This window comes from Ptiloglossa arizonensis, chromosome 9, assembly GCF_051014685.1.
Source record: "Ptiloglossa arizonensis isolate GNS036 chromosome 9, iyPtiAriz1_principal, whole genome shotgun sequence".
In the NCBI taxonomy this organism is placed as follows: domain Eukaryota; kingdom Metazoa; phylum Arthropoda; class Insecta; order Hymenoptera; family Colletidae; genus Ptiloglossa; species Ptiloglossa arizonensis.
This window is the reverse complement of record NC_135056.1, coordinates 22,457,742-22,485,116: the sequence shown is the minus strand read 5'-3', so window position 1 is coordinate 22,485,116 and position 27,375 is coordinate 22,457,742. Positions and strand designations below refer to the sequence as shown.

At 36.3% G+C, this 27,375-nt stretch overlaps 6 protein-coding genes and 1 long non-coding RNA gene across 11 annotated transcripts in view; 6 read left to right on the top strand and 1 right to left on the bottom strand.

Annotated features, from left to right (window-relative positions):
* The first annotated feature begins 5,095 nt into the window (after nt 1-5,095).
* LOC143151229 (odorant receptor 10-like) lies at nt 5,096-6,663 on the top strand. Its single transcript, XM_076320158.1, has 5 exons — nt 5,096-5,969; nt 6,027-6,126; nt 6,195-6,305; nt 6,382-6,537; nt 6,610-6,663. The coding sequence occupies exons 1-5, from the start codon at nt 5,164-5,166 to the stop codon at nt 6,661-6,663; spliced, it is 1,227 nt and encodes a 408-aa protein (XP_076176273.1). The 5' UTR covers nt 5,096-5,163.
* Nucleotides 6,664-8,210: 1,547 nt separating this feature from the next.
* On the top strand, nt 8,211-9,791 carry LOC143151311 (odorant receptor 10-like). Its single transcript, XM_076320332.1, has 5 exons — nt 8,211-9,019; nt 9,095-9,194; nt 9,273-9,377; nt 9,510-9,665; nt 9,738-9,791. The coding sequence occupies exons 1-5, from the start codon at nt 8,211-8,213 to the stop codon at nt 9,789-9,791; spliced, it is 1,224 nt and encodes a 407-aa protein (XP_076176447.1).
* Nucleotides 9,792-10,912: 1,121 nt separating this feature from the next.
* On the top strand, nt 10,913-12,799 carry LOC143151674 (odorant receptor 13a-like). Its single transcript, XM_076321023.1, has 5 exons — nt 10,913-11,724; nt 12,050-12,149; nt 12,250-12,360; nt 12,514-12,669; nt 12,746-12,799. The coding sequence occupies exons 1-5, from the start codon at nt 10,913-10,915 to the stop codon at nt 12,797-12,799; spliced, it is 1,233 nt and encodes a 410-aa protein (XP_076177138.1).
* Nucleotides 12,800-13,987: 1,188 nt separating this feature from the next.
* Nucleotides 13,988-16,671, top strand: LOC143151185 (odorant receptor 4-like). Its single transcript, XM_076320078.1, has 6 exons — nt 13,988-14,371; nt 15,017-15,450; nt 15,520-15,619; nt 15,924-16,034; nt 16,150-16,305; nt 16,399-16,671. Exons 1-6 carry the CDS (start codon nt 13,997-13,999, stop codon nt 16,450-16,452), a joined length of 1,230 nt encoding a protein of 409 aa, XP_076176193.1. The 5' UTR covers nt 13,988-13,996; the 3' UTR covers nt 16,453-16,671.
* Nucleotides 16,672-16,747: 76 nt separating this feature from the next.
* LOC143151179 (odorant receptor 4) lies at nt 16,748-19,075 on the top strand. The gene is made up of 6 exons (XM_076320074.1): nt 16,748-17,171; nt 17,681-18,114; nt 18,215-18,314; nt 18,484-18,594; nt 18,706-18,861; nt 18,952-19,075. Exons 1-6 carry the CDS (start codon nt 16,803-16,805, stop codon nt 19,003-19,005), a joined length of 1,224 nt encoding a protein of 407 aa, XP_076176189.1. The 5' UTR covers nt 16,748-16,802; the 3' UTR covers nt 19,006-19,075.
* Nucleotides 19,076-19,463: 388 nt separating this feature from the next.
* Spg11 (spatacsin) lies at nt 19,464-27,249 on the top strand. Of its 5 annotated transcripts, none has more exons than XM_076320067.1 (23): nt 19,464-19,898; nt 19,981-20,299; nt 20,371-20,537; nt 20,602-20,958; nt 21,050-21,853; nt 21,933-22,105; nt 22,179-22,453; nt 22,527-22,679; nt 22,763-22,990; nt 23,092-23,283; nt 23,343-23,462; nt 23,537-23,711; nt 23,805-24,028; nt 24,104-24,264; nt 24,327-24,645; nt 24,739-24,907; nt 24,986-25,339; nt 25,405-25,560; nt 25,638-25,786; nt 25,859-25,966; nt 26,099-26,389; nt 26,461-26,780; nt 26,881-27,249. In XM_076320067.1, exons 2-23 carry the CDS (start codon nt 20,021-20,023, stop codon nt 27,080-27,082), a joined length of 5,376 nt encoding a protein of 1,791 aa, XP_076176182.1. In that variant the 5' UTR covers nt 19,464-19,898; nt 19,981-20,020; the 3' UTR covers nt 27,083-27,249. The 5 variants fall into 5 exon arrangements, with proteins under 5 accessions (XP_076176182.1, XP_076176180.1, XP_076176178.1 ...); XM_076320065.1 differs by having other exon boundaries at nt 19,465-19,857; nt 19,935-20,299; nt 24,983-25,339; XM_076320063.1 differs by having other exon boundaries at nt 19,465-19,898; nt 24,983-25,339.
* The window catches only part of LOC143151184 (uncharacterized), a 157,509-nt gene continuing 152,909 nt past the window's right edge, over nt 22,776-27,375 (bottom strand). Inside the window, exon 2 of the long non-coding RNA XR_012993256.1 lies at nt 22,776-22,980. This is a non-coding gene — a long non-coding RNA (uncharacterized LOC143151184). The remainder of the gene's footprint in view (nt 22,981-27,375) is intronic.

The window sequence follows — 27,375 nt, the reverse complement described above, 5'->3', positions numbered from 1 at the left end:
AAGCGGACGCACCAGAAGAGACGGCGATCGACCGTTCGGTCCACCTCCACGGCCGGTCACTTGCTTATGCAACAAGCAGAGGTGGCCGGACTGTGAGACGAGGAAGCGAGCAAAAATAAGCTAAAGATTGGTTAATTGCTCGGCAGATGACAGATAGTTGTACATGGTGGACTTAAAACTAACTTAGTCTAACTAAACTAAGAATCCCGCGACGAGGGAGTCCTCTTCGTTCTTCGTTTTCCGATTCGCCCAACTAAAAGAAACTTAAAGTCAAGGCGTGATAGAAAATAGAAATGAAAACATGGAAAAACAAGTACATACTCTAATCAGAGAACAAAGAAAATAAATTAAACACAGAAAAAAATTGAAAAGAACAATAGAATTGATTAAGAGAGGGGTCGCCAGTACTGACCACCGCCTATCGGCGGCCAGTACCGGTTACCAAGATGGCGGCTTCCCCTTCCATACACCTAAAATAGAGCCATCCGTCGACCTCGAAGGCTCCCTGTGGAATGAAATTTTCAAAAATCGGGGGCTCCTTATATACCCAACACAAGGTCACTTACCGTTACTTCGATTGTTTTTGTTCTATCTAATCGAATATTTCAACAAACTGATGGCTTTTAAGCCATTATTTATACCAGGACATTGTTGATAATTGTTTAAAGAATGATCCTACCACGATTGTTAATAATTATGATGAATAAACATCAAGATATTGCGAAATCTGCGAAGCCGAACGGTTTCGATAAATGTTGGTTCTTCTACGCGATTGTTATTAATATTCACGCATGCTCCCAATATTAATCGAACAATGTGCATCTTATTTATGCAGTACAAATGATTAACTAACTTGTAGAAATTGATTTCGATCGAGATTCGAAGTAAAAACATGTGTCTTAATGTTTTAAAACGTGGAAATTAATAATTGTTCATTAGGTACATTAATTTAACTTTTATTTAATTCTTATAATATACACAATACGCGTAGAAGTTGTATTCTTTAGTCAAAGGTGTCAACATTCAAGTTACGAAACACGTTTTTACTTCGATTCTCGATCAAAATCAACTTCTATAAGTTACTTAATCATTTGTAATGCATAAATAAGATGCACATTGTTCGATTAATATTGGCAGCATGCGTGAATATTAATAACAATCGCGTAGAAGAACAAACATTTATCGAAACCGTTCGGCTTCGCAGATTTCGCAATATCTTGATGTTTATTCATCATAATTATTAACAATCGTGGTAGGATCATTCTTTAAACAATTATCAACAATGTCCTGGTACAAATAATGGCATGAAATATCATTTAGTTGAAGTATTCTTTGTCCACGAAGGAATTTTTCGTTGGGGACCAACTGACATTCTCAAGGCTACACGTATCGATTATCGATTCACAAGTATGCATTGCAATGATTTTTCTATCTAAAAAAGCGATTCATTGAATTTCGGCTCTTTTGAGTAAAAAATACAACTCTTACGCGTATTGTGTATATTATAAGAATTAAATAAAAGTTAAATTAATGTACCTAATGAACAATTATTAATTTCCACGTTTTAAAACATTAAGACACATGTTTTTACTTCGAATCTCGATCGAAATCAATTTCTACAAGTTAGTTAATCATTTGTACTGCATAAATAAGATGCACATTGTTCGATTAATATTGGGAGCATGCGTGAATATTAATAACAATCGCGTAGAAGAACAAACATTTATCGAAACCGTTCGGCTTCGCAGATTTCGCAATATCTTGATGTTTATTCATCATAATTATTAACAATCGTGGTAGGATCATTCTTTAAACAATTATCAACAATGTCCTGGTATAAATAATGGCATGAAATATCATTTAGTTGAAGTATTCTTTGTCCACGAAGGAATTTTTCGTTGGGGACCAACTGACATTCTCAAGGCTACACGTATCGATTATCGATTCACAAGTATGCATTGCAATGATTTTTCTATCTAAAAAGCGATTTATTGAATTTCGGCTCTTTTGAGTAAAAAATACAACTCTTACGCGTATTGTGTATATTATAAGAATTAAATAAAAGTTAAATTAATGTACCTAATGAACAATTATTAATTTTCACGTTTTAAAACATTAAGACACATGTTTTTACTTCGAATCTCGATCGAAATCAATTTCTACAAGTTAGTTAATCATTTGTACTGCATAAATAAGATGCACATTGTTCGATTAATATTGGGAGCATGCGTAAATATTAATAACAATCGCGTAGAAGAACCAACATTTATCGAAACCGTTCGGCTTCGCAGATTTCGCAATATCTTGATGTTTATTCATCATAATTATTAACAATCGTGGTAGGATCATTCTTTAAACAATTATCAACAATGTCCTGGTATAAATAATGGCTTAAAAGCCATCAGTTTGTTGAAATATTCGATTAGATAGAACAAAAACAATCGAAGTAACGGTAAGTGACCTTGTGTTGGGTATATAAGGAGCCCCCGATTTTTGAAAATTTCATTCCACAGGGAGCCTTCGAGGTCGACGGATGGCTCTATTTTAGGTGTATGGAAGGGGAAGCCGCCATCTTGGTAACCGGTACTGGCCGCCGATAGGCGGTGGTCAGTACTGGCGACCCCTCTCTTAATCAATTCTATTGTTCTTTTCAATTTTTTTCTGTGTTTAATTTATTTTCTTTGTTCTCTGATTAGAGTATGTACTTGTTTTTCCATGTTTTCATTTCTATTTTCTATCACGCCTTGACTTTAAGTTTCTTTTAGTTGGGCGAATCGGAAAACGAAGAACGAAGAGGACTCCCTCGTCGCGGGATTCTTAGTTTAGTTAGACTAAGTTAGTTTTAAGTCCACCATGTACAACTATCTGTCATCTGCCGAGCAATTAACCAATCTTTAGCTTATTTTTGCTCGCTTCCTCGTCTCACAGTCCGGCCACCTCTGCTTGTTGCATAAGCAAGTGACCGGCCGTGGAGGTGGACCGAACGGTCGATCGCCGTCTCTTCTGGTGCGTCCGCTTTGAGAGAGAAAATGCTGCGAACACAGGGGCAGGTGTTCGCACCGGTCCCTGCGGAAGCCCTTGTTCCATAAGACCCTCTCTTCGTCATCCTCCGTGAGTCGGGTCCACGCTCTGCGTGGCTCCTGGCTGCGGAGTTGAGAGAAACGGGGCACTCCTCTAGTGGAGTGGACGGCGTCGCGCATTTCCTTGAGAATCTGGCCCACTGAGGGGAAACGGGACCGAACTAGTAGGAACAACTCCACGGTTCGCGTCGCGTCTTTCCCAATTTTGCCTCATTTTTCCATAATGTTATTGCTCGGCAGAACTAAACGAGGAGATCGAAGGAACATTGATTCCTTCTATCTCTGGAGTTTAGTAATTTCGTTTGTACCGCGTATCGAGGGAGATCGATGGAACTTTGATTCCATCTATCTCCCTCCGGGTCTCCGCTCGCAGCAACCTCCGCGTGGTGAGACCTGGTAATCGGTATTATTCGCGACGAACGATAAGTATTCGTCGCGGGTAGTACCGAGCTAATTGGCTGCGAACTTAGAATATCACATTAATGGAATTTCTGTTAATTGAAATTGATTAAGGAGTACATCATAGTTTAATGATTGGTATTTACAGAAATATATTAGAAAAAAGGAAAGAGCCCTGAAGTATTAGAAGAAAGTTCATAGTGAATGCCGCATTGAACCTAACTCTCGGCATTGGTTACCCATAGTCACGGCCCTGTCGAATCGAAACAAGTGAGTAGCAGGGACCAGATGGCAAACCACTGTACACGTGTTGTCGATGAATATTTTCTCGTCCTGCTCGAAAGGTAAGTCGTTCCCACACTTTTGCCAGGGAGTTGCTTCTTTAGAAATGTCTGCTGAATCCGATCCAGGGTAAACTTTTTGTCCTAGGTACAGAATTTTTCGTCAAAATACAAAAATTCTGCAGAGGAACTACGCAATATCTCATTTTTGTTGAAAATATGACTTCCGGATTCTGATTTGGGGTGTGTGGCTCTACAAGAATCAGTCACCGGTTATGAAAGGCTTAAAATCGTGTCGGACAGTGTTATTTTTCCTCCATCGCGTCCAGTTTTATAATCACGCGCAACTAACGCATGTAAAGATTAAGATTTGCTAATTTCCATTCAATAGTTAAATTTAAAAAGTACAATCAAAATTCCGAGTTTCAATTTCGGCAAAATAATTACTTTCTCACCTTGCCTCATGAACGCAATCGAAGAATCCATGTATTACACTTCGTGAAACGCCTGATTTTCCACTGTATACACGCGACCTGGGATGCAAATCTAGTCTGTCCCTTTTGAATATCATCGATCATCGATAATCAATGTACTTAACAAGAAGATAAAGATCTGATCAAAGCCCTTATCTTGTCTTCTTAATGTCTCTCTTACAAAACTGCTAAAACTATTTTAAACAACTCCACGAAAAATGTAAGCGTCAACCATTATGCACTTTTACTATTTACACTTTTCGTTAACACAATGCGTTTAAAATAACGTTTTACTTTTATATAATACATTATGTCTAAACATCTCACAATAGATTTTGCAATTCGAATAAACTTTAAACACTTAAAACGTGAGTATTTTACATGGATTTATACAAAATATTAATCCATGGTAAATTTTGTTTACATATTTCTGGCTTATGTACATTTTTATATGATAAAAAGTAAATGAAGAATACTATGAGAGATTCTCATTGTACGTAATGTTAGGATTACAAAAATAACACAACTGCCGTTACTTGAAGGATCATTTGAATGAATATGAAATAAACAGGCAACCAGGCTTACGATAAATTAAAATAATGTACGAAAAATACTGTGATAATAAAATTTACCGATTGAATCGAGCTATGGTAGAAATGTACGAGTGAAATATTCGAACGCACGGTTGAACTACCTCTAACCATAGATTCCGAGTCTTGTCTTTTTCATCATTATTCGATCTAGTCTGTAAATATAGACGGTACAAAAAATCTCTTACTACCATCGACCAATTACTTACTTCCGTGTTGCTGCTAACTCACATGCAATATACAATACTTGTGTAATCACATTGACGCGCTTGCGTTCTGACATTATCCCGCAACTTCACTCTGCGCCTTTCTGTTTCCAACGTGAATCGAAATTGTCGCGATGGGTGATCGATCACACAACCGAATTATCGAGCATTTGAACTCTCATTATAAAAATGATATAAATTATACTCTAGAAATGTGTCGATGGGTATTGAAACTGATTGGTATTTGGCCACTCGTTTACAGTGGTACCAGCAAATTGGAGAAAATTGTTTCGATCGTTTTACTAATAACATGGTTCTCCGATTTATTGTTCGCTCTCGTACCTCCTGGTCGTTACATCCTTTTCGAAGAAAAGAACCTGTATATCAGAATGAAGTTACTCGGCCCAACAAGCTTCAGTCTCGCATCCACGATTAAATACTGTTACCTCGTTTTCAAGGGACCAATTTTCAAACGCTGCATCGTTCACGTTGAAAGAGACTGGAAAATGGTCGATGATCCAACTCATCGTATCATCATGTTAAGGAACGCTTCCTTCAGTAGAAATCTCAGCACTTTGTGCGCCGTTTTTCTTTACAGCGCTGGATTAGCGTTTTATACTGTGATGCCATTCTTGTCCAAAGGGCGCATGAAAGGAAATCAAACCGTAAAGCCATTGATTTATCCTGGCTACGATGCATTCTTCGATACTCAATCTAGTCCAAACTATGAAATCATATATTCTATTCAGTGTTTTTCCGCCTTCATAAGATACAGTGTTACGGTGGGCGCGTTCAGTTTGGCCGTAATATTTGTAACACATATTTGTGGACAGATTCAAGTACAGTTAGCACGATTGGAAGATTTCGTCGAAAAGAAGGAGCAAGAATCGCGTCTTAAGCTATTGGACATCGTTATTCGAGATCACGCTAAGATTCTGAAGTAAGAGTTACCGATTCCTCCTACCTATTGTATAATACACAAAAATGAATATTTTAGGTTCACTAAGAACGTTGAGAAAGCTTTGAGCGAAATATGTTTGACGCAGATCGTGGAATCTACATTGGTTATATGTTTGCTCGAATATTATTGCTTAAGGGTAAAAAATTAACATATCGATTTCGTTAAAATTGTGTAAAGTGATTATCGATGTTACCGTATTTCTAGGAATGGCAAAATAATGATACCGTCGCAATATCAACGTATTTCGTTTATCTAATTTCTTTCACTTTCAATATATTAATATTCTGCTACATAGGTGAAGTTCTATCCGAACAGGTATTTACAAGTACATGTATCGTGTTCAATTTATGTTTTTACAATTGCACTGTTTGTTGCTATATTCTTTCACCAGTGTAGTCAAATTGGCCCAGCTTCTTATGAAATCGACTGGTATAATTTACCACCAAAGCAAGCATGTAATCTTATTCTCGTAAATGCTATATCACATTACCCACCAAAACTTACGGCCGGAAAAATTATCGAGTTATCTCTATATACCTTCGGCTCTGTATGTACTTTTTTTTATAGTAATTGAACTCAATCCGAGAATGACGATTGACTAAATGAATCTGATTTTCAGGTGTTGCAGACTTCGATAGTTTATTTGAATTTACTTCGGACGGTCACTACCTAAACGGTATCAAATATTTCATTTATATTTCTGTCGCGATGGTATTGTTATTCTGCTATCGTATAAATATTTTACAGATTCTCTAGTCCCCTCATTCAGGGTACGTAATTAGTGCTAAATGTTATAAAAATTAAAGCATCTACCCAGATTCATATAGGTAACACTGAATCTTACAATGGTAACATGTGTGTAAAGTTTATATTAAATAAATCGTTTTCGTAGTATATTTTATATTTCATCTCTGTTATGTGTATCTATCTACACTCTATTTCTGGAAACGAATACCTATATCTTTTAATATATGTTTCACCGATGCACTTAGCAATATCAATTTTTCACACTGACGCAATCATAAAGACACGTGTTCAGCTTGTCTTTGAGCAAACGTGTAAAAATTTCATTCGTAATGTAATCAATATTGTACGTTATCCGCCCGTGTCTCATTTTTGCATATTTGCGATTATTACTCCTTATTTTACAGGAAAGTAGCTACGCTACGTTCGAAACGTATTAATAAGAGATGTAAGTACAAAAAACATTGAAGCACGTGGTATAATGATCAAGCATATGATAAACGAATAGTTATCTGTAAATAGATGATCCCCAATATTCGCGATTTTATATAAACTATTGAAAGCTCTTCTGGAAAAGAAGACCCTTGATAACATTTTACTAATCGCAATATTAAAATATCTACCGACACTTAAAATGGGAAAGCCGTCAAAATATCTACGAGCGTATTAATCTTACAAACATAGAAACATGTTAAACACTGCGGTCAATTAAAGCAGATTGTTACTTTATGGAAAAGTTTGTCTCTAATGCATATGTATGTATATATGTACACGATAGAAAGTAAATTAAACATTCTTACGGATTCTCTGCATGCATAAAAATTTAAAGATCTATGTATGTACCTTTAACGAAAATGGTGCTTCCTATTATCTACAGTAGATATAGAACCAACGGTACAGTTGCTGATGTTCTCCTCACTTAGGAAATTCTACAAATCGAGGAATAAAATATTTATTAGATCGTGTCGGTACATTTAGTCAGCCTTGAGTATATATTGCATACAATGATACGATATACAAATTAATGTAAATCTTGTCATTCTACACGTGTACACCTTTCGAATACGAAAGGTAATATGGATTAATGCAAAATACGAACGCAGCATACATTAATGATATCGAAGCAACGAATCAATGATAAAGACGGTAAGGTGTGTAAAATTAAAAATAAAATTTACTTACTGGATCATTGAATATCAGAAATACGAAAGTGACATTATCCAACCGACGAATGAGAATTTCCTTGCATGGATTGCCTGCATGGTCTTCCCTCGTCATTCGATCTATTCCATAAATAAATACTGTATAAAAAACCGTTTTAGAGTATCGACCATTGCTTGCCCCTTTCTTGTTTTGAACTCGCGTGCATCGTACAATGCATGAGTAATTACGTTTACGCGCTTGCGTTCTATCAACATTATAGCATCCACTTCGTGCCCCATCGTTCAGTTTGCAACGTTCATCGCAGTTGGCATCATGCGTGACCGAAGCCACAATCGAATTGTCCAAGTCCAGAACTCCCAATACGAAAATGATATAAATTATACCGTAGCAATGTGTCGATGGGTTCTTAAAATGTTAGGCGTCTGGCCACTCGTTTACAATCGTACCAGCAAATTCGAGAAATTTTTTTCGTTCGTTATACTGATAACGTTTCTATCCAATTTGATGATCGCCCTGATACCTCCTTTTCGCTACGTCCTTTTCGTAGAGAAGAACTTGTACATCAGAGTGAAGTTGATCGGTCCAGTCGGCTTCTGCCTGTTGTCGACTATAAAATACCTCTACCTCGTTGTCAAAGGTACAGTATTCAGACATTGTATCGCACACGTGGAAAATGACTGGAAAATGGTGGACAACGCCAGGAATCGTACGATTATGTTGAAACATTCGAACATCAGCCGAAAATTGATCACCTTGTGTGCAGCTTTTCTATACACCGGCGGTGTATCGTATAACACTGTGTCGCAATTTCTTTCCAAAGGAAGAGTTAAAGGGAACACCACTTCAAGGCCGTTAACTTATCCTGGCTACGATGCATTTCTCGATGTTCAATCTAGTCCAAACTATGAAATTATATATTCTATTCAGTGTCTCGCAGCCTTCATAAGATACACCGTTACGACAGCTACGTTCAGTTTGGCCGTAATTTTTGTAACACACATCTGCGGACAGATCCAGGTACAGATAGCACGATTGGAAGATTTTGTCGAGAAGAAGAACGAGAAGGAATCGCGTCTTAAGCTACTGGACATCGTTATTCGAGATCACGGTGAGATCTTAAGGTAAGAGTAATTAATTCCTTTTACACATTTTAGAATGTACGAGTGGTAACAAATCGCCAAAATAGAATATTTTAGATTTGCTAAAATCGTTGAAGCAGCTTTGCGTGAATTATGCTTGACGCAACTCGTGGAGTCTACGTTACTTATATGTTTACTCGAATACTTATGCTTGAAGGTAAAAAATTTGTATATCCATTTCCTCATAGACACACATTTATTTAACAATATTTATGGTTTGTATTCGTATTTCTAGGAATGGCAGAATACTTTTGCAATGTCGACGTATGTGCTCTATTTAATTTCCTTCACTTTCATTATAATGATATTTTGCCACATTGGTGAAATTCTATCCGAACAGGTATTTACAAGTACATATATTGTATTCAATTTATGTTTTCACCGTGCTCTCGTTACGTGCCGTTCTCACGATATCGTTTACCAACTTTTTTTAAACCGACTACTTCTATAATAAAAATTATCTTTTCATTAGTGCAGCCAAATTGGGCCAGCCTCTTATGAAATCGACTGGTACACTTTACCAGCAAAGAAAGCTTGTAATATTATTCTCATGAATGCTATATCACTCTACCCACCAAAACTTACAGCCGGAAAAATGATCAAATTATCCCTATATACCTTTGGCTCTGTATGTGCTTTTTCCTGTGATAATTGAACTCGATCTGAAAACCATGAATTACTACATGAAAATGTTTTTCAGGTGTTGCAGACTTCCGTAGTTTATTTAAATTTACTTCGGACGGTCACTACTTAATTGGTACCAAATATTTCATATATATTATTATTGCGATTCAATTATCATTCTTCTATCAAATTAAGCTTTTTACAGATTTTTTATATTCTTGATTCCTGGATCATAATTAGTGCTAAATGTCAACAAGAATCAGTGTCCATCGAGATTCATATAATATTGAATATTCTATCGAAAACATCTGTTGACCGGTTTCATTAGCGACTAGTGGAGTTTGTATTAAATAAATTCTCTTCTTCAAATATTCCTTTTCTTCGAATAACCAGATACGTTTCTCCGAAAAATCTCCGATTTTGCGTCTTCATTTGTGACATCTGTGAATACACCACTTGTATTAAATATTTTAGGTTTTCCAAGAACGTAAAAGAAACTCTACGCGAAATATCTTTGACGGAAATCGTGGAATGTACATTACTTATGTGTCTGCTTGAATACTACTGCTTGATAATAAAAAAATCAGAATCAGAATCTGCTTAAATTTAAAATTTAATATATCAGATTTATCGTAATTAATGGAAGTGTTTACCGATATCATCGTGTTCCTAAAAATAGGAAAATAGCGATGTAGTTGTAATAATCGCGTAATTCATTTTGGTGATTCTTCACTTTCAATGTATTGATATTTTGTTACATGAGTGAAATTCGGTTTGAAGAGTTTTCTGAATCAATAGGAAATATATATGTGTATATATGCATAATGTACATATATATACATTATCTATGTAAATACATTCTTATAACTTTTATAGTTGTTAAAACGAATAATGCAGGCAACATGCATCAACGAAGTATATAAACATCGTTTTGTATGTTAATCGTATTAAATCGACCAGGCTGATAATAATCAGCGATAAGGGTGAAAATACAAGAGTTACATTATCCAGCGGACGAATGACAATTCAGTTAGAATTGTTTGCGCTTTCCCTTCTCTCATCGTTCGATCGCTCTATGAATAAAGAATGTGCAAACTACTGTGTACAACTGTCGATAATTATTTCCCCGGGAAGTTGGTCCGCACTCGCGTCTGCTGTGCAATACGCGTTTAATCACATTTACGCGCTTGCGTTTTCACAGTCTCATAGTGTTGCGTCGTTCAGTGTACGGCTCAGGCTTAGCTTGTAAAAATGCACTACCGACCACGCAACATAGCTGCCGATTTCCTCAACAACTCTAACTACGAAAATGATATAAATTACGTTCTACAGATGTGTCGATGGGTTCTTAAATTTCTTGGCATCTGGCCCCTAGTTTATAGCCGTACCAGCAAAGTGGAAAAAGTTATTTCGGTCGCTTTACTGATAACGTGTTTCTCCGATTTGTTGTTCTCTCTCATACCTCCCGGTTGCTATATCATTTTTGAAGAAAACAGTATGAATACCCGAGTGAAGTTGCTTGGTCCAGTTGGCTTTTGCCTGTCGTCCACGCTTAAATACTGTTATCTCGTTCTGAAAGGAAAAGTTTTCGCACAATGTATCGTCCATGTAGAGAGAGACTGGAGAATTGTGGACAATACGAAACATCGTAACATCATGTTGAAGCATGCATCCATCAGCCGCAATCTCATCGCTTTGTGTGCCACTTTCCTTTGCACTGGTGGTATGTCGTTTCAGATAATGACGCAATTCTTTTCCAAAGGAAAGATTAAGGGGAACTACACTGCAAGGCCGATGATGTACCCTGGCTACGATACACTCTTCGATACTCAATCTAGTCCAACCTACGAAATCATATTTACCATTCACTGTTTTTCCGGCTTTATCAAGTATGGCGTTACAACGGCTGCGTTCAGTTTGGCTGTAATTTTTGTAACACACATCTGCGGTCAGATACGGATACAGATTGCACGATTGGAATACTTGGTCAAATCGAAGTTGACGAAAGGTACTCATCGAGATCCTTTGGCCAATATTGTTCGAGATCACGTTGAGGTGTTGAGGTAAGAGACTCTTGAGATTTTAATGCAAGTTTTACCGACAACAAGTGACGCTTTCTAATGTGTTCGTATTCTTTCAAATATGTTCGTCAAAATTTTTTAATTTATCCTAGCTGTTACGATATCAAAGTTATTTAAAGCTTCGAGAATACGATGAGGAAAAATTTTGTTCGTTGAAAAATGTTGAAAACTCCTTGGAAATACGTTTCAATATTTCTAAATATTACAATGCTCTAAATTTCAAAAAAATTTGATACGTTACTTCGAAATGTGTCCGATTTCGTAAGGAATAATCAATCACCGTAACCACTTTCGATAAACATTTTAGGTTTTCCAGGTACATTGAAGAAGCTTTGCGCGAGATATGTTTGGCGGAAATCGTGGAATCTACGTTAATTATATGTCTGCTTGAGTACTATTGCTTGATGGTAAAAACAACATCAATCAGAATCTAGTTGAATTTAAAATTTGATATATCAATTCCATCGCAATTAATGGAAGTGTTCATCGATGTCACCATGTTCCTAGGAATGGGAAAATAGCGATGCGATCGCAATAATCACGTATTTCATTTTGCTGACCTCCTTCATTTTCAATATATTGATATTTTGTTACATAGGTGAAACTCTAACCGAAGAGGTATTTATAATTGATTCGTATTCAATTTGTATTTTCTAATTACGTTAAGCGTTTCCAACGATGCTGCATCGTTTTCGCGTATTTTTCTTACAAATTTCTTTTCTATCATTTTCAAACCGATTGCCGCCGTAATAAACAGTAATCTCCCATCAGTGTAGCCAAATTGGTCCGGCCTCGTACGAAGTCGAATGGTACAAATTAGCGCCAAAGGAAGCTTGCGATCTTATTCTCCTGAGTACCGTATCACTCTATCCACCTAAACTTACGGCTGGAAAGATATTTGAATTATCTCTGTGTACCTTCGGCTCTGTAGGTACTTCCTTCTTTCTTATCTAATTTGAATTATATTGGGAAAAATAAATGATCGCTAAAGATTATTTTTCAGGTGTTGCAGACTTCCGTGGTTTATTTAAATTTACTTCGGACAGTCTCCAATTAGTACTAAATACTTGTCGTGTACTAATATCGTAATGCAATTGTCATTGCGCGATCAGATTAATCCTTTACAGATTATCGGAATTAGTGAATTTTGCATTAAACGTATCGTTTTCGTTGTAAATTTAATCATTTGTCCGTGTTATTTATATTTATGCTTTGTCATTGCAAACGAGTATTGATATCGTCGCACTTAACTAATCTAAACTCTCCACATTGACGTAATCATATAGACGTGTGATCGGTGAGTTACTTTTGATCTATGGTTACGTGAGCAGGCTTAAAAAGATTCCATTGGTAACGTAACTAATAATTTAAGACATCTACCTGTGTTTTAATATTCTATCTTTGCGGTGTTACTCCTTTCTGTACAAAAAACTAGCTGCATTTTGATTTTGCTCGTGTATAATTATATCGCTTTATCCGCCTAAACTTACGGCTAAGAAAATATTCGAATTATTTTTAAATTTTAAATACCTTCCACTCGATAGGTGTTTCCTGGTTTCTGACGTGAATTCGTAGTGTGAACGATGACGTTTGAACGCTGAAGATTATTTTTCAGGTCCTGTAGACTTGGATAGTTTATTCGAATTTACTTCGGAGAGTTACCGAATATCTCATACGTATTATCATCGTGATGCTTGATATTCTTTAACATATCGTTTCAAGAAAGGTTTTAATTCATTCGCAACACTCGTACTGCCCGGAATTCAGCTCGAACATCTATACGAAGTACAGAACAAATTGGACGATAAAGTTACAAGTAAGAAAACATTTTGCAAACGTTCGGTCAACGATAACTTTAAAACAAAATGTACACACAAAATATACCCAGTATACTTACCTGTACTTTGGAAATATTTAGAAATAATATGCAAAGTACACGTGAGCACTGTACAAAGGTATATAGAAGTGGTAAACCGGTCGAAAAGTAAAAACGCTTAATCCTCGTGCACTTATGCATATGCTATCGCTTCGATCTGTTCCATTCTCTTGGGCATCGAAGCACGACTCTATAGAACCTCAGCTTTTTCTGTAATTCCGTACTATTACTTCTCTAACAAGTAGTAAATCGATTCTAAAGTGCAATCAGTGAGATGTACGCACACAGCAGCGTTGCACGGACGCAAGCTCGATGACCTTGCAATCAATGCTGCTGGTCGCTGGTAAACAGTCGTTTTCGAGTTCTGCATCGGCGAACATGATCGTAACGGTCCCCGTGCAAAACGGGAACGCAGCGAAACCGTTAAATCTGAATTACGAGAAAGATATCGTTCACGTTTTAAAGCACAGCAGGTGGATTCTCAACACCCTTGGGATTTGGCCATCTCTGCTGAAAGGAGCTAGGCGCTTTCAATCGAATATCGTGTTTGGAATCTGTAACTCGGTACTGTTCTTCGCGATAGTACCGTGCCTCTTGTACATCGCGTTCGAGGTAAAGGATAAGATGTTACAATTGAAACTTTTTGGTTTCCAAATATTCTGCTTAATAACGGTGTTGAAATACTGGGCTCTCACGATGCGTAGACCGAAGATCGAGGACTGCATCGAACAGATGCAGACTGATTGGAAGCAGGTTAGTAACTTTGTTAATCAAAATTCACGAAAGACTGTTAATTGTACGCAAACTGCAACAATACTTGTACGATGTCTCCCGTGTATAGACAAATTTTTTGGTCCTTGTAGTATACTATATGTACGATCCACGTATCAAAGTTCGTACTAACGATACGTACAGATTTTCTTGTATCTTGTAACTGGATTGTTCTACCTTGGAAGAACAGAATCTCGATAGTTGCAAGAAATGGGTTGAAAATTTGCGTAAGAATCAAGATCATGAGGGAACCATCGAGGAAATCGATCAAATTAGACGGAATCCCATTTCCACGATATATATCCGCTACCTATGGTCTACGCTCGATCTCTTATATTATCGTCGCTCCCATACAAATGATCTGCGTTCATCTCGAATCAAATACTTTCTTTTCTCTCGTTTCTATCTAACCAAGCGTGGTCACATTCGTGTGCAAGTATCGAAGCTGCATCTATCGAGATTCTACTCTTCGTGAATTTGTAATGTTTTCTATGCTATTGTATTTTTATCTTCTTGAACGCACAACCCCGACGAACATTCAAAGAGTTTCATCCGAGACACGCACAAAATTGATTAAAGTCTCCCGAATCTCCCAATAAATCAGGGAAACTGGAAACAATGTGGCAGGTGGAGTTGTTCAGAGATCGCGAATTGATGCTAAAGTACGGGAATATGAGTCGAAATCTGACGATAATCTGCCTCGTGTTCGTGTATACCGGTGGCAGTATCTACCATACGGTTTTGCCATACGCGATCGGCACGTATATCGATGAAAACAATCGCACGATCAGACCGCTGGTCTATCCCACGTACAGCGCTCTGATCGATGTGCAAAAAAGTCCAGTTTACGAATTAGTGTACGTCGTGCATTGCATGTGCGGATACGTGATCTATTCCGTGACGATCAGTGTTTGCGGATTAGCCGCGTTGTTCGCGACGCACATTTGCGGACAGATCGAGATCGCTTTGTCCCGTTTGGATAATCTCGTTGATCGCGAGCAGAACTCCAATCCGAGAGGACGATTAATAGAAATCATCGAACACCACCTACGAACATTGAGGTACCGTTTACGAATACCATAAAATTAATCTATCGTTGGGCAACGTATATGTATTACGCACCATTGCAGATTTTCGGCAAAGGTAGAAGTAATTCTTCAAGAAGTGTGCTTCTTGGAATTCCTTTCCTCTACTTGCGTGATATGTATGGTCGAGTATTATTGCATAATGGTGCGCTGACGATCATCATTTTGAAAATAAGATTACCTTTATTTCTAATTAACGCGTCAAAAATAGTGTACGACGGATACAGTACTCTGCGAAAGCCTCTACACCGCGATATGTAACGCGTCGTTGGTGCTTCGATGAACCGTAAGATGTTAGAGTAATCCGAGTGGTCCGCGACTTTCGCAGAGTACCGAATATCGTATTTATACATAAAATAATCCAATTGTTGGAATCTTAATACGTATTTTGCACAATTTCGTAAATTTGTTGCTATCGAAAGTTCACGAGATGTTAACCTTTACGACAGGATTGGGAGGAGGGAAATACGATTGGCCTTACAACGTATACTCTTATACTGATATCTCTGACGTTTAATATATTTATACTGTGCTACATTGGCGAACTCTTAATGGAAAAGGTACACTTTATCGTATATTTACATAAGTCATTTATACCAGTGGGTACGTACGATTTCGAAATAATATCGTTTGTTTAATTTTGCATAAACCAGTCATCATTTTTATACACTATAGAGCAGTAGTATCGGAATATCGTGTTTTACGATCGATTGGTACAATTTGCCCGTCGAAACGATACGTAGCCTCGTCCTGATCATCGCCATTTCGAGTTCTCCGGCAAAGATCAGTGCCGGCGGAGTACTCGATTTAAACTTGGATACTTTTGGAAAAGTGAGTTTTCGCAACTATCCGATTCGTGTCGCACAAGCATCGAAATCACTCCAAATTTAATCCAAAACTATTAAGACGAACGTTTCCTTACAGGTCCTTAAAACTTCATTGGCTTACTTGAGTTTCCTACGAACAGCCATTGCATAATAAGCAATCGTTTTAATAGTATTTTGTATAATAAGAAATAAAGAAACCCGTACACGTGAAAGAATGTTTTACCAACTAGACGCAATTCACGGTGTAACTATGTATATTCTACGCGCCAACTCGAGTCAACCCTTCGATTCGTTCCATTGTCTTCAGCTTCGAAGCACGACTGTATAGAACGTCAATTTCCTCTACAATTTCATTGTCGTTTTTTTAACGAGTAGCAATCAATTCTAAAGTGCGATCGGAGAGATAGGTACACAGGCACAAGAGCGTTGCACGGGCGCAAGCTCGGTGACCTTGCAATCGATGAACAGTCGTTTTTGTGCTCTGCCTTCGGAAACATCGTCATGTCAGGTTCCGTTCGAGATCGAGACACCGACAAACAACGAAATTCGAATTACGAAAAAGATATTGTTCGCATTGTAAGACACATCAGGTTGCTTCTCAGCTTTATCGGTATTTGGCCAGCTGTGCTCAGAGGAATTGGCCGTTATCTACCGAATATCGCGATTGGAATCTGCAACCTGCTGCTGCTCTTCGCGATAGTGCCATGCTCGTTGCACATTGTGTTCGAGTTAAAGGACATAACGCTGCGCTTGAAACTTCTTGGTTTATTGAGCTTCTGCTTAACAGCGTTGTTCAAGTACTGGGCACTCACGGCGCGTAGACCGAGGATAAACGACTGCATCGAAAAGGTGCAAATCGATTGGAAGCAGGTTAGTAATTCCGCAAACTAGAATTTTTTACATACGTACTGTGTATTCTTTTCATTCTCGCAAAAGACGAGACTGTTAATCGCTCGGGGAGCAGATGTGCCTCCCAGGTACAGCTAAATTTCTCGACTCTTGTGGTGTAAGTGTGAAACATATCGAGGAAATGTCGCAATTCCGATATTTTCGTGTCTTGTAATTGAATTTTACGATGCGATACAGTAGTGCTTCGATAGTTGCAGGGAAAAGAGACTTTTATCCGAAACGAAAATCTTTCGTTTGAAATGTCTCGTGTTGTCACGCGACATCGTTTCTTCTATTCGTGAACGTAACATTGTGGACAAAGTTTGCATTCGATTAAAGAGGTTGCATCTATCGAAGTTCTCCTCTCTCGGTACATTTATAATACATTCTACGACTATGTACTTTCGATCCTTCTGAACGACCTCCACGATTCGATGAACCGTCGAAGAATTTTCTCCGATACGCGCACAAAGTTTATTAAAATGTGACAGGTGGAGTTGCACGGGGATCGCGAATCGATGCTAAAATACGGGAGAGTGAGTAAAAATCTGACGATAATCTGCCTCGTGTTCATGTATACCGGTGGCACTGTCTACCACACGATCATGCAATACGCGATCGGTACGTTCGTCGATGATCACAATCGCACGATCAGACCGCTGGTCTATCCCACGTACAGCGCACTGATCGATGTGCAAAAAAGTCCAGTTTACGAATTAGTGTACGTCGTGCACTGCATGTGCGGGTACGTGATCTATTCTGTGACGATCGCTGCTTGCGGATTAGCCGCGTTGTTCGCGACGCACATTTGCGGACAGATCGACATCGTCTTATCCCGTTTGGATAACCTCGTTGATCGCGAGCAGAACTCCAATCCGCACGAACGACTAATAGAGATCATCGAGCATCATCTACGAACATTGAGGTACCGTTTACGACATCGTCTTCCATTGATCTAATCGATCATCGAGCATAGAGAGATCCACTAATCTAATCGATATTGAGTGCATTACATCCCGTTCCAGATTTTCAGCGACGGTAGAGACAATTCTGCAAGAAGTGTGCTTCTTGGACTTCGTTGGCTCCACTTTTATGATATGTCTGCTCGAGTATTACTGCATAACGGTGCGCCAACAGTCACGACTTTGACAACAAAATTACCTTTACTTTCTATCGCACAGTACCGATTACGGTATTTTCGTATAACGCATCAGACTCTTAGAGTCTGGATTCGTATTTTGCATGATTTCGTTCAGTTCGCACTGCTCACGGTATATTTAAACATTTACGACAGGATTGGGAACAGGGTAATATGGTTGGCCTTACAACATACACTATGCTACTGGTATCTTTGACGTTTAATATATTTATACTGTGCTACATTGGTGAACTCTTGATGGAAAAGGTACACTTCGTTGCATACTTATTTGAGCAATTTATACTATTGCGTGCTATTTTTAACGATATCGTGAATTTAAATTTTTCATAAATCAATCGTCATTTTAATATATTGCAGACCAGTAATATCGGAATATCGTGTTTTATGATCGATTGGTACCATTTGCCCGCTAAAACGATACGTAGTCTTGTCTTGATCATCGCCATATCGAGAAATCCGGCAAAAATTAGTGCCGGTATAGTAGGTGATTTAAACTTGTCCACTTTTGGAAGTGTGAGTTTTTACAATTATTCGATTCATACTGCATAAACATTGAAATCGCTCAAAATTTAACCAAAGATTAAGAGGATCGTCTATTTGCAGGTTCTTAAAACATCATTGGCGTACTTGAGTTTCCTACGAACGGCCGTCGTGTAATAATTAATTAATTATTTCGTTGTTTTAATAGTTGTTTATACGATAAGAAATAGGGAAATTTTTCTCGCGCAACAAAAATTTGTTCCCATTTAAATTCGATTAATAGTGTAACTGTATTCTACTCACCGAACAGAAAAGATTGGCCCCTTATTAGTTGTTCTTTCACCGGTAAACCATGAATCCCACTTGTACAATGTCAGCTTGATGTTTTATTGCGGAAACAAGTAACACGTGCCTTCTGGTTTGTCCTTCCTACCTTTCGTGTACAATGGATAAAAAGAAAGTAAGCCGTAAAGACGAAAACTAAAGTACCTGGAAAAGTAGTTAATAACTATATTGGGTACACTAGTTCAACATTTACGCCATGAGTGATTGTTAAGAGCCAAAGTGTGCTTCTTCAAAAATGAGATTCGTTTTCCAAACTATAGATTAACATCAATTTCATTGCTAAATTTTCACTGCTTTATGTTTGATTCGATTGTATGTGAAATTAAAATGTTGTAACAAATTTCCGTGATTTTGTAACGAACCTATATTGTTCGCGCCGTGTAATTTGATTTCACGTAGCTCCCTCATTCGTACAAGTTGCAACTATTTCACTGTAGATATCGCGTAAGAAAATTCCCTAGAAACGTGCATACCTAGATTTGACATCTCCGTCACTAACGAAACGTCAAAAGAAATGTAATGTTTATATCATTGCACGCGACAGTTAAAAAATGTACTTTTATACGTCGTACGTACGGCTTGTGTGTACTGTATGAGTATATAATTACTTGTTTATATTTCCCTATTAAATAACTACGAAAACGTGTTCAACTATGCAATAAAGCAAGAAGTGGTTTTATAGAGGTGCGAAAATATAACAATGAAAATTTAATATACGACAATAGGTAAAGTTTCTGATATTTTTTTTAATGTTTCTACAGACTGTAATAGAAAAAAAATGCAAAATTAAAGTATGCAGTTTTTCAGCAAAACATTGGAGCATTTGTTGTAAAAAATTATCGGTATCATGGCAGAAAGAACGGTAGGAAATTTGCCAACTATATGTTTCAACGGAGAATTTGCAGCAATTTGGTCTGGCTGGCGTTCATTAAGGGATAGAGAACTTGTCAGAGAAGCCTCTGCAAAAGGCACGCATATTAATTTTGCGCATCAGTGTTTAGCTTATAGACGAAATTGCTCTATCGAAGATGCTCAGAATTATTTCAATACAGAGGTGGAAATCTGGATTACCAAACTTTTGAAAAACCACCAAATTTACAGGGCTTCTCATATTCTACAAAATACGGTATATTAAATTAAAATTATTAATTTTTAATATCTACTATTATTGATACTTGTATGCTTTTTTTTCCATAGGGAAAAAATCCATTGGAATATATATTTGAAGTTTGTATAAACTCCAAGGATTCTGCGTTAAGAAATTATTTATCGGAATATTTAATAAGTGCTGCACGTTTTGAAAATGAGTACATAGATTCGTGGAATATACTAAAGAACATCATAGAGTATGAGCAAAAATCCATGTAAGTTTCTTCGTATGTGTTAATTTTGGTAGAGTAAAAAATCTACAAGTACCAATTTTTCTAGGATTCAAGACGGTTTAAGCTCTTCTCTTTGTATAGTAGATATTATAAAATTACCAGAAAGTGTAAAGCAAGCATTATGTACGGAATTATATTTTTCTATAACCGAAGAGAGTCTTTCGATGAATATAACTAATACCGTGCTGTGGGATTATTTACTATCGAATAGTAAAATTGAAATGATAAAGTTTTGGATCGATACTTATTATAATGGTAATGCGATCGAAGAATCAAACGGTATTAATGAAAAACACAAATCTTTATTTACCACCATGAATATACTACCAAATATGGTCGAAGGCATTGATTCTTCGAACGCCAGTGATCTCGCGAAAGATCTAATTAAAAATCATCTCTGCGGGTACGTCTCCTTTTACGGTATATTGATACATATGGAATAAAACTATGGTATACGCATATTTGTTTATTAATTTATTATATAAATGTATCAGGTATGGAGTATTTGTACAGAAAGAAAAACAGGATATGAAATTAATGTTGGCCCGCATTTTTGGCAGTGGAATGACACTAACAGAATTTAATATAATATTGTCGCGTAAAACATGCAATATTAATAAGACTGAATTTTTACAAACTATCGATAAGGAACTGTGTCTTGCACATTGCTTAACTGAAAAACATACGCAAGAAGATGAACACAGAGTTTTGGAATTATTCAATGTGTTAACGAAAATGTGTGAAAGTCAAGAGGAATTTGAAGATATATTGATTGAAGGAATTTTCAGAACAATTTACTATCTTTCCGACGATGTAAACGAATTTTTAAAACAAAATTATTTGGTAGTTTTAGTATTAATATTTTCTTATTTATCTAAAGAAAATACAACAAATGGCCAAACCGTGAATACTGAACTAAAAGGAAATTTATTAAAAAATATATTCACGAGTAAAGACGATTTACAACTGGGCCCTTATAGCATTTCGAACGAAGTTCTTCAAAATACATTAAAACGTGTGCCAATTCTTCAACATATTATAGAAAATAAACCAAGGAAAGAGATCACAATGTACGAATTATTGGACGGTTATAAAAATTTAAATGTAAAGCAGTTATTTAAATGGCGCTTTAACAATGAACAAATGCCTAATTTCTCTAACGAAACTCTTGTTAAAAAGTACGGACATACCGAAGCACTAACGTATGAATATTACTTGAAAGAAGCTCGCCCGAATATGGCTGTGCTTAGTTTAAAGCATTCCAAAGGAAAAGAAGTTAGATACGTATCTTCTAGAAGGTAAAGAGAATTATGTTACAGTATATTACTTTTAAAATTGAAAAATGTTTGCTATATACCTATAACATATTGGTTTCAGAAAATGTAAAGCAAGTCTTTATGCACATATTCTTGCTCTACGAAATTTAGATAAACCAGAAATAGTCTGTAGTTGTATTTCTTTTATCGAAATATTAGGTATTAATTCAGAAATGTTGAGACTCCATGTGACGGCGGCCAACTATGTGCAAAAAGAGATTAATGTTCCCATTGGTAATTTTTTCATTTTCTTCAAGAAACGAAACTCGAGGACTTTGTTCAATATATCGCATTTTTAAACTTATAGGAGATTTATTAGAGAACGTAATGTACAAAGACACAAATGATATAAAAACTGTAATGTCTTATCTTGAAAATAGTTTTCAAAAAAATTTGACCGAAGATTTAGTTGAAAACAGTCAGCAATTTATAATCGTACTGAAATTATGGGATGTTCTTGTACGATTTGCAAAAGCACACAATTATTCTTTACCAGTCAGTCTATTACAATTTTTAGCGAATCAAAATCACTGGTTTGAATTTATTTTAGTTTGTCAAATCTTTGCTTATCCTTTAAGTCAGGTAATAATTTTATTTTTATCTAATTTTCATATTAAATAAAAATCAAAAATACATATTGTATATGTTATTTTAGGTATTGGAAAGTACTAAACACTTTAAAGATGCAATTGTAAGAGAGCACTTGTTGACTTGTTTAAGTAATACGAAACTTTCAAAATTACAATCAGCTATTCATGATGATCAAAAGATAAAATCACGAGATGCTAGACAATCGCTGAATTATAAGGTTAGAGCGAAACAAATTATAAATTACGAATATCAGATGTGTATAACAAACACGATGAAATATTATAAATCATTATTACGAAGCAGGCTTCTTCCGTTTCTGGTTCTTCAACATCGTCAGATTCACCAAGCACCTCCGATTCTGGTAGTATATGTAAATATCCCGTAAATGATGGTATCTGTTCCCCAAATGATGATTTATGGCTGATCATTCTAAAATGTCATCAAAGTCCAGATCCACCTGGTGCACTAATAAATGCATCCCGGTTAACATCGAGGCCTTTTCTCACGGTTTTGGCAACCTGTTACGAAGTATTTTAGATTGATAATTTCTCTATTTTTACAAATTGTAGCATTTCTGTTAATATTAATATAAAAAATGTACAATTTATATTTATTTTCTCTTATTTTAGCCATCCGCAATAGCAGCATATTCTTATTCATGGATGATAATATCTGCTGCGGATGAAAATATCACTTCTGAATACAAAGAATGTTTAGAACAACAGATATGGACGGCCGATCAAGTTTTAAACTTACTAGATAGAATGGTGACGTGTGGATACATTGGTATTCTCGATAGAGCTTACAAAATTTTTATGCCTGTAAGTGTGTACTTATGTACATTAATGATGCAAACGTTTTCATTGATGTTATATTACAGGAGAGTCCTATGAACTCGTTTTTTGAATTCCTGGCACAATGTACAAATTATGGAAATTTTAAAACTTGTCAAGAAAATCTAGTGGAATTCAAAACCCAATGTTTAAACCTGAAACACAATGTATGCAATAGATTTAAAAATAATTAATTCTGTGGTATTTCAATGAAACGAAAAATTATTTTTACGTTTTTCAGAAAGTTATGGATTGGAATTGTTCAGACAACACGTATTTGGAAAACCTATATTGGGTTGCAATCGTAGCTATTAAATGTGTTATCGCAACACTCGCCCATGGCCTTAGAAGTACGCATTTGCAAATAAAATTTCTCGAAGCTTTAATAAGATGCAATTTTAGTGCAGATTTACCAGGTACAATGATCTTGTGCATGTTAATGGTTTACCGAGATCAAGTTATTTTAGTAGAAATGACTAATTTTTAAACAATTTTTCGATACATTACAGTCTGCGTGCCAAATTTTCAACGGTTTTTACAAATTATAAAAATTCTTCAGAAAACCAGCGTCACGTTAAATTTCACAGCTTTCACAATGTTAAATAACGTGTACGACTTTGATCCAGAAATTCAAAGATGTATCGATGCTTTACTAGAAACGAAAAATTATAACAGTGCGTTGGAATTATCGAAGGTAGCAGAGTTCAATTCATCTGATATTATCTTGGCACAGGTACTGTACTAATATGAACTGGTTTTTCTCAACTTTGATTTCAATTCTAGACTAATACATTAATAATATTTATAGTATCGAAATCAATTGAAATACTATAGCCAAAAAAATGATAAAATTGAAAACAAATTTTGGAACGAATGTGCACTGAATTTCGAGAAACATAACGTTTCGTACGAAAAAGCTGCAGAATTTTTCGTCGAACATGCTGAAAAAGTTGTTTCTCATAAAGAAAGGTACATTCCGTACATTCCGTTAAACAGTCCAAGATTAAATAATGAATACATGTTGTTGGCAGATATGAAATATTGCGCCTGGCTTTCGAAATATTAAAAAATGTTGGAACGGAACAACAAACTGTCGACACACTGGAAATAGCAATGTGGAAATCGTGTATATTAGCCGGACCAGAAAATATACAGTTAAATAGTGGAGATTATGTTTTCAATAAATTAAAAACCGAATTATTATCGGGCTTAAATAGGGTACAATTTAATTGTACATTGAATTACTCGTACGAAAAGAATGCAGCTGAAAGTTTGATTAATAAATTAATCGATTTAGGTGCATTAGATATTGCATTGAGAATTAGTACAATTTTTAATTACAAACATAAGGTACGTTTATGCCAAGAGTTGAGCTTTTTTACTTTAACGAGGTATCGACCGATTCGACAATTAACAATGTTCGAAATATTTTCTTTTACATAGGATTTACAAATTTTAATGTTATGCTTGAGTTTGGCAGAAGGTGAAATTACACCAAACGAGTTAACTTTTGAACAAAAAAGTTTTTTGAAAGAAGGACACGAAAGTAAACAACAGAAATACGGTGCTTTAAAAAATCGCGGTTTGCGAAGGTTGTCATCGTCGTCTTCGTGTAATTATTTCGTTTATATAATTACCGTAGTAAATTGTTAAATGCCGTTTATTTATCGTAAACGATTTATTTTAGTAGTCGCTTTAAGCAACACGGAGAAAATAAGGAAAACAAAGGACGAAAGCGTTTACAAGATCCAAATGGAATGCTTATCAATTTTAGAAAAATTATACAACACTTTGAAACATGGATCAGAGACATGTTTGAGAATTGTATTATGTTACAAATTGGCAATACAGTTAGGAAAAAGTTACCATTCGTTGTTAATCTTAAAGAATCCATTTCAATTTTTACAAGAAATCGCGGAATGCAATATTGATAATAAATCTGAAGTTTTTAACGATATAATTATCGCGTACAAAATAAGTAACGATACGGTTGCCGCATTTTTGGCTGAAAATATTACAGCGAACGTGACGCGCGCTATAGAAGGTAAGCAACAGAGTTAGGTACGGGGCCGGTGTAAGACGGTATTATAAGCGATTGTTTCTTTACAGGTGGATACGAAAATAATATGTTTTTGTGGGGATATTCTTTGAATACGAATTTCCATATAATTATGGAATTGTGTAACGACGTTTCGCTTCTCGGCTGGCAACTTTTAAAGACGGCAAATAAATTACTCGGACATTCTCACGGTGTAAATAAAAACGGTATTACAATGAAGTAAAATTGTCATTACGGATCCCTGATATTTGAATCAGACGCCTAATTTTCCCTCGTTATTCAGTGTCAACTTTAAAGACAGCCGTAGAATTATTAATACGATCGCACGATTGTTTTACAACTTCTTGTAACATGGAGGGAATAGCATCGATATTACGTAAATGTCAAACTCTCGCAAATGTTTTGCAAAATTTTAAGTTGTGGGCATTACTGGTAGGTAAATGTTTCGTAGAACGCAGAGTAAAATAATGTTTATACAGTTATTAATACATAATATCGTTCTAGGTGCGGCTCGTGACAGGTGTCGGACGTTTTACAGAAATGAATTACGTATTTGAAATATTGAAAAACAACGATCAGTTTGAATTCTTACTTGGAAAAGGATTAGATAAGGTTTTCTCGGCGCTTACTATTTCACAGAAAAAGAAAAAGAAAAAAAAAAACTGATATATTCGCTAGAGCTATTAAATCGACTAAATACGTTCCACGAACGTACAGTGAGATACAATGGAAAATATGTTACAGGTGACGGGTCTAAAAATGGCACTATTGGAATTCTTGAAACGTCACTGTCCCGAAAACAGGGACCTTTTCACTTTGGTAGCGCTACATTTCCAACTGTACCACGAAATCGCACTCATGTGGGAAAACGAAGCAAAGGACGCAACGAAAGCATTGATACCGGAGCCGATAAAAAATTATGGAAAATTATTTAGCACTCAACACGAAATAAAATTAGCCAAAACTGAAAATGTTCAGAAGCAGCTGCAATTGGCCGTAATAAATTTTACTCACGCAGCGCAGTATTATTTGCAGGTAAACTTTTTGTCGATTCGTAACGCGAGTTCCTCGTACCGACTGACTAATAGCAGTACGTGTTTTTGCAGGCGAAGAAATTGAACCTTGCCGGTAAATGTTCCGATCAAGCGCGATTAGTTACTCTCCAACTCTCGCTTCTTAACGCAGTGTCCAACAATCAACAAGTAATTTCGATACTCAATTTAAAATCGGAAGACATTGACGGAATGTTGTGTCACATTTTAAATTTCTCTCAAGCTCTCGTCGTTGCACACGCTTACAATTATCACGTAGACTGGGCCAATCAAATATATTATCACTACATATTGAACGATAACACGAAATATTTAAGAGATTTCATAGCTATGAAAAAACTAACTCCCGGTCTGGTACAAGATTGCGCGCACAGGCAAGTTGATCGCGATTAAAGAAACGATTTAAAAAATGAATTATCGATCGATAGAAGAAGGTCGATCTTTGTAATTTCAAGTGACTTTGACGTCTCGTAGGTATATATCGGAAAAGAGCATTACACGTACAATGGCGGACAACATGAGAACGCTAGTGTCCGAAATATCGGACGTGGAATGTAAATACATGTTAGCGAGTCAATTGGGATTTAAGAACATCGTGGAAGCGATGCTGGATAATCCTATGATAGATGCGTACCTCAAAGATACTGTATGGAAAAAGGGTTGTAATACCACTTGAGTGTATTACATTACACCGTACACTTATTGGAAACACTCGAGTAAATGGAACTTTTCAAGTACATCGAAGTACGAAACCACGATTCTCCAGTATCGTTGAAAAATAAATGTTGTAAATGTAAGTTTTATTATCGTTTTTACACGAATAAATATTTTTCTGTATCGCAATTTCTATCGTCGATCGATTCGAACGATATCGTATCTCTTCGTATCGCGCGTACACAGCTACGAAGAGTATCGCACACGCGTGGATGTAAATTTTCATTTATTTGAAAAAAAAAAAAAAGAAAAGAA